The sequence below is a fragment of the Monocercomonoides exilis genome (genome assembly GCF_001643675.1).
Source record: "Monocercomonoides exilis strain PA203 chromosome Unknown scaffold42-869251, whole genome shotgun sequence".
In the NCBI taxonomy this organism is placed as follows: Eukaryota; Preaxostyla; order Oxymonadida; family Polymastigidae; genus Monocercomonoides; species Monocercomonoides exilis.
Genome location: NW_027150587.1, coordinates 443,142 through 455,481, shown reverse-complemented (window position 1 = coordinate 455,481; position 12,340 = coordinate 443,142). Strand labels below are relative to the sequence as shown.

The 12,340-nt window shown below is 35.5% G+C and overlaps 1 protein-coding gene across 1 annotated transcript; it reads left to right on the top strand.

Annotated features, from left to right (window-relative positions):
- Positions 1 to 710: 710 nt before the first annotated feature.
- MONOS_4650 (uncharacterized protein) lies at positions 711 to 5,406 on the top strand (the record flags this gene model as incomplete). The annotated part of the gene is made up of 3 exons (XM_067874741.1): positions 711 to 1,123; positions 1,724 to 4,791; positions 4,946 to 5,406. 3 exons carry the CDS (start codon positions 711 to 713, stop codon positions 5,056 to 5,058), a joined length of 3,594 nt encoding a protein of 1,197 aa, XP_067722348.1. The 3' UTR covers positions 5,059 to 5,406.
- Between the last annotated feature and the right edge of the window lie 6,934 nt (positions 5,407 to 12,340).

Here is a 12,340-nt window from a genome sequence, read left to right as displayed (position 1 = left end):
ACAGCCTGTACACTGCGTATTTTCCAAAAAATGGCCAATTTATCAATAATAATTTTTATGTTAATAAGTTTCTCGTTTCGTTGGATCAGAATTTACAGTATGAATGTTTTGCACATTTATTTTGAAAGATCAACTGTTTATTTTTTAAAAATTTTTAAGATGGATCTGAACAAATTTTCGTTGGTAACGATAAAACATGTGGAAGGATCAAAAAATCATTAAAAACAAATTTCATTCATTCACTTGTAGCATTCGCAACACCTATGACCCTTTCAATATTTTATATTGCATCATTGCAACTGTTTCCATTTGGATTATCTTTGTCATTTCCTTTGATGCACATTTTTCGGAATTCTTCGTTTTCAACACAAAGGAAAGATGGACTTTTATTGAATCTGTTTCGGGGTTTTTTGTTGTTTGTCACATTGCTAATTTCTTGTGTGATCTTATCACTGAGGTTACATGCCAATATTCTGAACCGAGTTTTGAGTTCATCCTTTTTTTTTATTGGAGACGAAGCATTCGTGAAAGAAGACCTGCTTAGAATTGTACTGTTTTCCGGGGTGTTAGCAATCTTTATTTCTTGTTCAAGCAGAGAAAATCCACACATACACAGAAATTTACCTGGGAATGTGGCTTTGTGTTCACCTTCGTTTGTGTTTAACCCGCTGGCACCACAGCGGAAACAGATATTTGACAGCATCAGGAGAATGAAAGCAGTCTACAAAGGGAAGATGGCTGCATATGAGAGAAGAAGAAGAAGAAGAAGTGGAAGAAGAAGAAAAAGTCAAAGTTTATTGAATGAAAATGGGAAAACAGAGAGAAATGGGATGTTCAATGTTACAGTGATAGTGCAAAAAGCCATTTTCAAAGCGAAATTTCATCTTCAGATGGGGGCAATGCATTTGCTGCTGTTTGCTTGCTCAGTCGTGCTTCCGCTCGTTCAGCTGGTTGCTTCTGTGTTTTTGAGCTATTTCTTTCTGCTTGTGCTTTTGAAGTGCTTGAGAAGGGAAGACAACTACATTCAGGGCCAGTTCTATTCGTTTGCGCAGGGGAAGGGGCTGTTTGGCGAGCTGGACCAGCCATTTGGCTTTGTGAATGGGAAGGAATGCGGTTATTATAAGTATGTGAGTGAGTGAGTGAGTGAATGAGTGAGTGAGTGAAAGAGAGAGAGGAGAAGAGAGAGAAAAAATAAATAAATAAATAAATAAATAATTGTTATTATTATGAGTGATAAATTTATTTTATTTTATTTTATTTTTGAAACGTGTTTTTTTTTTTTTAATTTTTTTTAATTTAACTTTTTATTTCTGAAAAATTTAATGTAATTCTATTTATTTATTTTAATATTTTTATTTATTTATTTATTTATTTTATGTTTATATTCTTCTCCCAATTCCCTGTCAAAAATCAGAATCAAAGGCATTTTCGGCTTTGTTGTGAAGAAATCCTTCATTTCTCTATCTGGCCTCTTCAAAAGGGGGAATTTTGAATATTACAGTGATGACTACTTCAACTGGAAAGATGAGCCAAATTTTGTGTCTAAGTTGCTTTCCCTCTCAAAACACCTCTTTTTCTACGGAATCAACAAAATTCAGTCATTTTTCTTGAAAGCCGGAGAAATTAGCGATTTAACTGACAACAACAATAATAATCGTGAATATAATAATCCAAATTACACCTTCGGAGAAATGTCGTTTTCTGACACGAATTTCTCCGACAGCCAAAAGGAGCTGGATAAATGCCTGATTTCCTTTGCGGCATTGGTTCTGTTTATTCTGCTTGTCTCTACAAATATTGTGGGCTTTGTATTCACTGAGCCACTTTCAGAGGAATTCAGAGAGATTAGTACTCCTGTCTATAACGATCATGATTATTCTTTGACTCCTTCTTCTTCATTATCATCATCTTCTTCTTCATCTCCATCATCATTATCATTATCATCATCATCATCTTCTTCTTCTTCTTCTTCTTCTTCTTCTTCTTCTTCTTCTTCTTCTTCACTCTTTTTCAACAAATACACCAAAGAAACTCCACCGTTCATTGCGAATATGCAGAGAAAAGAGGCAGAAGTGATCATTCTCCGCTTTCTCTCACACTCCCTGTCATATTCCCTTTCTCAGTCACACCCGATTCCCGGCGATATGTGCGAGTGGGGGAATAATTATGGTTGTGGTTATGATTGCAACAATAATAATTGGAAGAGAAATTTGTTGTTGAATGAAGGAGAAGAAAGAGAGGGAGAAGAAAGAGAGGGAGAAGGAGAAGGAAACAATAAAGGAAGCCACAAACATTCAAACAAACATCCACAAAAAGATGACATTTTATCTCAACAGCCTCGATCAGTGCGAAACGTTGCACAGGGGATGGGTGCGAACAGTTATTTAGGAAGTTGTGGAAGCGCGGAAAGGGGGCTTAATTTGGGGAAGCTGAGGAGAAGAAGAAGAAAAGCTATCCCAGTGTTATGCTCGTTGCTGACGAAAGAGATGGTGATGAAGGAGATTGTGAGGAGGGTTGTGGATAAAGAGGACTTGGATGGGGAGAGGGAAGTGGAGAAGGAAGAAGAAGAAGGAGAAGAAGAATATGCAGAAGAATCAGAAGGAAAAGTGGAAGAAATGAGAAGAAGGGGAGAAGGAGAAAGAGGAGAAAGAGAAAATGATCATGTTTCTTCTTCTCTTCTTCCTTATCTTTCTCCTTCTCCTTCTCCTTCTCCTCCTTCCTCTCCTTCCTCTCTCCCCATTTCCTATTCCCTTTCTCTTCTCCTCTCTTCAAATAATCCCCAACTTCTGTCAGAAGTGCTTTTCCCTCCGTTTGCATTGGTTTTCTCGTTTTTGGAGCGGACAAAGGGAATTCCGATTGAGAAAGAGCAATATGTGAGTTATTGCGACAGTTTGTATGTGGAGAGGATGAAGGAGATGAAGAAGAGGAAGAAGATGAAGAGAGAGAGGGAAAGAGGGGGAGAAGGAAGAGGAGGAGGAAGAAGAGAAGGAAGAAGTGAGTTTAAGAGATATAATCGATTTGAAGAAGAAGGAGAAAGAGAAAGAGAGAAAGAAAATAAAGAAGAGGGAATTAAAGGAAGAAGAGAAAGAAGAGAAAGAAGAGGAGGAAATGAAGAAGGAAACAATGAAATATTCTGCAACTCATTTTATTCCGAGCAACCAACATTCCCACAAAATACACAGAAAACACCAAAGTTGTTGGACATTTCATTGAAATTCACCAAATTCCTCAAATTTGCAGTTAAGTTGCTTCTTTTCCCTCTTGTTTGTATTTATCGTCTTCTTTTCTGTTCTTCCTCTTCCTCTTCCTTTTCTTCATTTTCCCCTTCCTTCTATCTCCTCTCAGAAGAAGATGTTTCCTATCTCCATTCTCTTCATTCGCTTCTTTATGATTCTCTTTGGAGAACAACTGAATCTGTTATGTTTCTCAACAACGATCATAATCTTGCTTCTTCTCTTTCTTCTTCTTCTTCTTCTTCTTCTTCTTCTCTTTGTTCTCTTCTCAAAAAAATATTCCCTTTTCACTTGATAATTTCTTCCTTTTCTTCTTCTTCTTGTTCTTCTTATTCTTCTCCTCGTTATTCTCCTTGTTTTGACAATTGGCGTTTTCTTCCTCTTTCCTTTTTCCTCCAATTGGTTCAGAAAACTGTTAATCCTTCTTCTTCTTCTTCTTCAATTTCTTCATCATCATCATCTTCTTCTTCTTCTTGTTCTTCTCTTCTTCTGCCAATCAATCCGCTCATCAACTTCAGAACGCGAATGGAATTTTGTTCTTCTTTAATTCCTCCTCTTCCTTCTTCTTTCTCTTCTTCTTCTTCGTATTCAACTCTATTTGAAGATTGGATGAAAAATTCTTCTTCTTCTTCTTCTTCTTGTTCCTTCTCATTTGATGAATGGAATCGAGTTTTTGCACCAGTTTTCCTCGCAAACGAGCAAATTGATTGGATTTGTTCGGAAAAGAATAGAAGAAGCAATCGAAGAGGAAGCAAAGACGAAAACAGAGAAATTAGAGAAAACAGAAAGAACAGAAAGAACAGAGGAGCAGATGAAGATTATGAAAGAATAAATGAAGAAAGAGAAGAAAGAGAAGGAAGAGAAGAAGAAGAAGAAAGGGAAGAAAGGGAAGAAGAAGAAGGAATATTTCTTCCTCTTCTCAAAAATCGTTTTCTATCAACAATAAAATCCATTTTGCTGTTTTTCATCCGCCTTTTCTATTCTTTTCGAGTGTTTTTCTTCGAATTGAAAGGAAAAATCAGAAGAAAGTGGATTAAATCAGGAAATAATGATGATGATAAAAATGATGACAATAGCCGATTTTCCATGCCTTCTCCTTTCAGTTTTGCTCCATCAGTTTTTGATTATTCTTGCTTTCTGTTTGGGGATTGTGAAGTGCTGTGTGATGCTATTCGTTTGATTGAGTGTTTGATAAATGCTTCAAATAATTCATCATCATCATCATCATCATCATCATCATCTTCTTCTTCTTCTTCTTCTTCTTCTTCTTCTTCTTCTTCTTCTTCTTCTTCTTCTTCTTCTTCTTCTTCTTCTTCTTCTTCTTCTTCTTCTCCCTCTTCTCCATTCGACCAGCCAGAATGGAACAACAAACATCTTCCTTTTTCTGTTGCGCATTTGATTTCTCCTCTTCTGAAGATGCATTTGAGGCTGAATGAGATTTCAGCAGTTTTGAGAGTTGTGGGCAGCCATCAATTGAATTCGAAAACAAGGAATTCGACAAAAGAAACGATGTTGAACAAAAAGTTGAAGCCAAATGGATTGAATGAAGTGATGAATGGTTTGTGGAAGAAATATTAATTAATTTTGTTGAATATTTATAAATTTATTTTTTTATTATTTATTTATTTTTTTAATTCCAACCTGATTATTGTTTCATTTATTCAACAAAATTGCGTGAAATAATCATGAAATTCATGTGAAACAATAAATAGTGTTGAATGCGTCGTTGAAGAATATTGTTGCGGTCCACAAGGAAACCCTGATGAGAGAATTCAGCCGCTTTGCAGAAGAAGAAAGAGAAGCGATTTTGGGCTTTGCGAACTGAGAACTGAGAACTGAGAACTGAGAACTGAGAACTGAGAACTGAGAACCGATCGCATTCACTTCACAGAAACATGATTCGATGAGAAATCGGATGTTTTGTTGGGAGATAATAATGATTGACAAGATTTCATTTCACTTTTGGGACTTTTTCTCAGGAGCATGAAGTTGGATATGGAGCTGCAATCAGTCTTTTTGGTTGGTTTGAGTTTATTCGTTTTTGAATGTTATTTGAATGCGCGAAGACGAAGATTTCATCAAAAACACTTATTGAATAAGTTTTTTATGATTTTGATTTTTTTTTCTTTTTTTTCCAATTGATTCATTGCAACAACAACAACGAAGATGCGTGGTGTTATTGACAAAAAATGACATGAGACGACATTCACAACGAATGTTGAGAAAATTCGGTTTTGAGAAAGTTGGAAATGAAATGTGATTGATTTGAGCAAATGGCGATTGTCATTTTTGTGAACAAAGAAGCTTGAAACACACGACAGAAAAGATGATGAAACAATGTCTGATGAAACAACCAGTTCCTTGTCAGAATCACTTTGTTGGTGAAGATGGCTTTCTGAAGGGGAACAACCAATCTTCGATTCCTTTCAATTCTTTGGGAGTGAATTCCTGACAAAGTGACCAGTTGCCCACAAAAGAACACAAATGTGCGAAGTGAATGAATTGAACAAAGGGAAAATCAAGTGATTGTGAAAAAGCGAAATTTATTGAAGTGTTGAGGAGTGAGTGAGAATGGATGGTGTGATCATTGTTGTGATTTTGGAATGTTGATGAGATGCAGATTGTTGTTGGTCGTTGTGACTGATGTTGTATTCTGTGGCATTCTTGGCTTTAGCATTGGGTTAAGTTTTCGGTGTTGACTTTGGCATTTGTCATTGGGACTGAGAACAAAATGGAATCTCTTGATTTCTTCTCTCTTTGATTATTCTTTCTGTTGAGAGGCGGGAAGAACAATGTTCTGGATGAACAAGAGAAATGTTGTTGATTTGACTGAGAGTGAATGAAATTGGTCGATTCTCTCATTTATTGACTGTTTGTCTCGATTTGCTTGAGAATGTGTTTGGGTTTGTTTTGTCTTCTTCCCTGGTCATTCTGCAGTGTAAGAACTTCTTATGATCTGATTCCTCAGTTTTTGATGGACAAGTCACACATATGTGTGACGAGAGGTCAAGGGCTGAACTGGGTGAAGGCCAAGCCTGATGATTTTTGTTGGTTTGGCAAGATGGAAATTTGTGTGATTGTGGAGAATGGTTGTTGTGGGTGAGAGATGGGGTGATGCTGAACAAAAATGATATGTGGGATTCAGATAATGAAATTTCTTGGTTGGCCATCTGGTGAGAAAGGTCGGGGAAGAGGAAGAATCTTGATGGGGAGTGTGCTTTCAGTGAGAGAAGAGTGTTTTTGGCCAGAAGCACTTTGAGAACCTTGCTGTGCAACAGAGATGATGTGGCTGAATGCTTGAGAATGTGTGTGTGAGAGTGGAAAGACTTGAAATTGAAATGAAGTGCATCCACATCAACATCAGCTTTCAAATCCCATTCAATGTTGTGGAGCGAAGTCCTTCGTGTTGAGAAGAAATGCATCGAGTCCTGAGTGTTCTGTCTTTATCCCATGCCAAAGGCACAGAATCGTTCTTTCAGAGAATGTTTCATCGTTCAACTTGTCAAAAAGGGGGAATTGTCAGTTATGTTGGACAATTTGTTGTGTTGAGTTTAATTTGAAGGTGCAGAGCTCTTGGGCCAACAATTGAGACTGTCATTGAAATCTGTACAAGCTCCCCAAATCAGCAAGGGGCGAACAACATTTCCACATGAACACACTTTATTGTGTGTTTGAGGAAGGGAAGGATTTCATTGAATGAGTCATATATGAATAATAATAGGAGACAAGCTCGTGTTTCATCATTTCCGTTTGTGTGGTCTTTTGTGCACCAATCATCTGGAAGAAGATTTTGGAGATGTGAGAGAGGGCTGAGTGTGTGGCTGATAGTCACCCATATGAAAACCCTCCACACTCAGGAACATGAAGAACCTGATGAATATCTCACTCCCATCATCGCACTTCTTTGGGAATTGTCCCAGATGCATTCATTTCCACTCCTTGGACAAATGATTGAAACAGAAGCAATAAAGCCTCCAATCTGTCTCTTTCACATTCTTTCTGAAATCCCTTTTTGTCTCATCCCCAGCTGACACAATTTCTCTTTTTCTTCTTCTTACACAACCAATGTGGATTCAGTGACATGTTCCCTCCTGGAGGCTCTGGTGCCCCTGTTCTTCTTTCGCCTTCTCCTCAGATGAGCTCCTCCTTTTTAGCTCTCAAATGTATTTGTCGAGTCATTTCCTTCTCCAAATGTGATCCAGATTTGATTCTTCCATGATGGATAACATTGGCAATACACTTCCATTCCCCAGAAATGTTGGTTGCTCTCACAGTCAGATCCATCAATTGGCATTCCGATCGAATCTTCCTGAGAAGAGAAATTCAATTTATTTCCACTCCCCACCTGTTAATAATGAATGCCTTCAGGGCGTTGTCAGAGCATTGGAGGTTGCCCGATTTATTTCCCTCCAAACAGGAAACAAAAGGATCGATAAAAAGGAGGAATGCCAGAAGTTCCTTGTTGTTCAACGTTTGCTTCCTGAATGCATTGGAGAATATACTGAAGAACTGTTGAATGTTCCCCACAATTGTTAGCAAAACCCCAACAGGGAATGGTGAAGCATCCATTGTTGAATATGCTTCTGATTTCAAAACATCCATCAATTCCCAAGCCTTTCACGTTTTCAATCACTGTTTCCATTGTTCTCATTTTCTCTTGATGCTGTTGTTGATCAAGCCCTCACAATTCCCAACGTGAATTCCAATCGACTCTGTTGAGGATTGTGAACCATCTTTTCATGAGGAAACTGGAGTCCATGAGAACAAAGTGCAATTTGCTGACTTGGATATTGAATGACACAAAGTCCTCACCTTCACTGTTTTGTTGTGTGTGTTGCTCATCTCATCCATTACACACGCTGTTGTCATTACTCCCTGAGGAGTTGGCTCTTCAGCTCGATCGAAGCATTCTCATTATCACCTCTTCATCCCACGAAGTCGATGCTCCATTTGGTTTCCCACTTTGTTCTTTTCCTTGTTCAGTGTTAAACATCAATGCTCAGCCAACATACCACCTCCATCGTTGCCTTTTTCAAACATCTTCCATCCTCATGAAGCATTTTGATTTTGGAATGAAATGCAACACATTTCAATATTTATCTTCACTTGATATGAAGAGTGACCTTGAGGATGAGAATGTCAAGTCTCTGTGTGTGAGATTGAAACAGAAAGACATTCCTCAATCATCTTCTCATCTTTCATTGAACTCGAAAGACAGGTTCGAAGTGAGCCCAGTGTGCTTTGGAATGAGGAAATAAACCTCGACAGATCTGGGGAAGTTGACCAATCTCCTTCAAAGTCAATTTCTCCACCATGAAATGGTTGTCCATCTTGAAATGAGCATTCTTCTGTGCTGCCTTCAATGGTCTGTTGATTTGCATCTGGCTGAATTTCCCTTTTTTTTTGAGAAAAAGGATATGTTGTTCAGAAAACAAACTGAATCTTCGTTCTGCCTTTCCTGCACATCTATCTTCAGTCATTCCAGGATCCATTCTGTTCATTTTTGTTCCACCTGTTTTCCACTGATGAAGATTTCACTTTGACCATTCATCCTCTCAAAGTGTTTTTCATTATTATTTTGGGATCTTATCCTCGGAAACAGACTGTTCGAGATCGATGGAATGAGGAGAAAAATCAAAAACACTGAGTTTGAAGTCTTTTTGGCAAAAGTGAGTTTGCAAGGACTCTCGACAGATTGAGAGGGGATGATAACTGGGATCATAACAATTTCATCGGTTGGCTGAGAAGGAGGAGGAGAAGAAGAAGAAAAAGCTGAACTGATTGTTTGTGGTGTTGAATTGGAGATGAAGATCAGTCAGTCCATTCCGCCCATTGATCCCCTTCGAAAGAATATCCCCCAATGATTCTGCAAATGGACTTCCATCAATTTATTGATGCTTCAAAACTTGTTGTCGACTGAACCCACAATCAGGCACTTTCTCCAAGAAAAGGGGGGATTGTGATTGATCACTGTTGTTGTTGGGAATGGATGTTCTCTGTTCTTCAAAGTGTTCTTCTAATATCCAAAAAGAAATATAATGATGGTTTCAAACATTTCAATGAATGCCTGACAGTTTTTGATGTTATCATTTTGTTCGAGTTTTGATCAAGTTCTTTTTCTCAACAAGATTTTTGAACAAAAGTGCAACAAAAGAAAATTCATCCCTTTATCTTCGCTCTTGTTCAATATATCTGTTTGATTATCTTTATTCATTCACAAATAACTTTTGTTCAAAATTTGAATTGGATAATAAATTCAGAAAGAATCAACAAGATAATGTTGGTTGCAATCAAGTTTGAAACATAAAGTCTTGATGAAATCTCTGTGACAGGTTGCAAATGAAGTCAATAAGTGAGTTATTGTTTTATTTTCTTCTTCTCTCAGATTCTTTCTTTGTGATTATTTTTCATTCATTCATTTCAATGAATGTTTTTTTGAAGGAAATGAATGGTGGGAGAAAAAGATATTTCATGACTTCAATCTGGTTCAGTTTTATTATCCTGTTTCATAGCCATTCAAAACATTAATTGTTGACGTGAAATGATTTCTTTGAAGAAAGTTCTTCACAGACTTGCAAAGTTTCAGAGTTTGATTTTCACAAAAACAATGAATGAATTGTGTTCCCAAGTATGGAAATTGTTGTTTTATAAAAAGAACAAACATTTTCATTTCGTTGTTTCAATAAAAAGATAGATATCAATTGTTAATCATTATCGTAGATTGTTTGTATTTTTTCTTTTAATTATATAATTTTGGCAGAAAAAACTTTCTGCCTCCTCAAAAACGAGATTCTTCAAATCAAAAAATCACGTCACACAAGTTTTCTCTGAACATTCAGAACGATTGATTTTTCCAAACTGTTTTTGTCAATAATATGTGTGTGATTGTTTTTGAAATTAAACATTTTTCATAAGATATATTTGTTTAGAAAATGTGATCGAAGTTCAACAGAAACATAGATAAACATATTTTTCTACAAGCATTTTCATTGAAAAATTGTGCACTTTTGATAATCTTTTTGTGAGCAATAAATTCCAACAAAATAATTTCATTTTTTGAAATACGTGTGAGCTCATAAAACATTGTGGAATGATTTCAATGACACCTGTTTTCAGTTTGAAAATCCAATTTCTGAAGAAATCTGAGAAAGTTTTATAAAGTTATGAGTTGAATAATTTTTTGGTGCTTTGAGCAATAAAAGTTTGAAAGTCCGTATTCTTTCTTGAGATAATTATTTTCCAAAAAAAAAAAAAAATGATTGTTCGGAACACTTGTGTTTTCGAATAAAAGATTAATAAAGGAGTCAGAAACAGAAAAGAGAATATATCTCATTTGCAATACTCAGTTGAACTTTCTTCATCTCCTTCTTAAAATCTGTTCAATCCATCATTTTCTTCTTTATTTTCAGAAAACAGATTATTGGAATCTCTTGTTTCTTTTTATTCCATTTCTTCCATAACTTCATAATTTTTTTTCTTTTATTTCTTCAGGTTCATTATGAATCAATTCTTTCATTGTTAATTCAATATAAAGACAAAGAGCTTTTGACAAAAAAACATTTCAATCTGATGAGCAGCGTAATTTATTTTCATTCCGAAATGGAGGAAGAACAAAATCAATTGCACTCACAACACTTTTATTATGTTTGTGAAATTCATAGGGGGAAAATACGGACTTTCAAGCTTTTTATGCACAAAGCAAGAAAAAATTGTTTTTCTCATAACATTACTAAACTTTCTCAGATTTCAAAATAAATTAGGTTTTCATATTCGAAAACAAACTTTATTGATATCATAACATGATGTTTGATGACCTCAAACGTATTTTAAATAATAAATCCATTTATTTCATATATTTTGATCACAAAAAATGATCGAAGATGCAAAATTTTTCGATGAAAATGCCTGAGGTCAAATATTTTGTCCCATATTCTCTTTTCCAAACAACACCTAATTGTGGAAAACCATTTCATTCAATAGTTACATGAATTCAAACATTTGTGAGAATTCCATTCATTTGAAAAGATTTTTGTGTCAATTTTCATTTGATTCAGAATTATTGGTTTTCGTGTGTCTTTTGTTTTGTTGGAACAATTATCGTGAATTGTTCACATGCACTTCCATTTTCCAATCTTTCAGCTCTTCCAACATATCACATAAATCTTTTTCTTTCTTCCATTGTTGTATTTCCTTCTTCTCCAGACAGTTTTATCTTTCTCCACTATTTTCCCTTCTCCAATCCTTTTTTTTTGTTTCCGATACAAATTGCGATAACTGTTGTTCGTCAACACGCTTGTTCAATAAAATATCGTCTTTCTGTTTTCTTGCTGTGTTTGTGGAATTGAATAAACTTGACTTTCAAACAAGAGATACAGCAAAATCAGAATAGTAATTTAAAGAGTCATTTTCATATTTTCAAAAACCATTCCTTCATGAACTGAACTCTTGAATTTTCTGAATCACGAGCATATCCAATATCTGTTTCATTCTTCGACTCAGCTCGTTTTTTCAATCTTGTCAATTCCTCATAAAAACGATTTTTCTTCACTCACAACTGTTATAAATACCAGTTCCAAGCCTTTTCTCCATCACAAAAAGCACAACTCAGATTTGAAATCGAATTATCATTTTTGATCCGATTTTGTTCAGTCATTAAGAATTGTGGACTTTCCCCATGAAATGAAAAATAAAAAATTGTGACATGAAGGAAATAATTTTGAACAACGTTTTCAAAATGTTTCCAAGCTAATTTGATATCATGACAAAGCAAATATTTGAATAACTTTTTGAAATGAATTGGTTTTTTTTTTATTTTTGAATGTTTCAGTTAAAAAGAAATGAATTATTTTTGTTAATCGCAAAACAATTCAATGGTTATCATTTGATAAAATCAAATCTTCTATTATAGAAAGGAATGAGTATTGAACAAAGCAAGAGAATTGGCAAAACAGTTTGAAGACATTTCAAAGAGATATGAAGGATAAACACATCGTGTTTGTTCATCTCATGGATATGAAAATAGGAATATTCAAACATTCGAATGTATCAGGAGAAAATACGAATGGTTGTTTTGATTTCAATTTTGAAAGAATACCATCTTTTTCTGA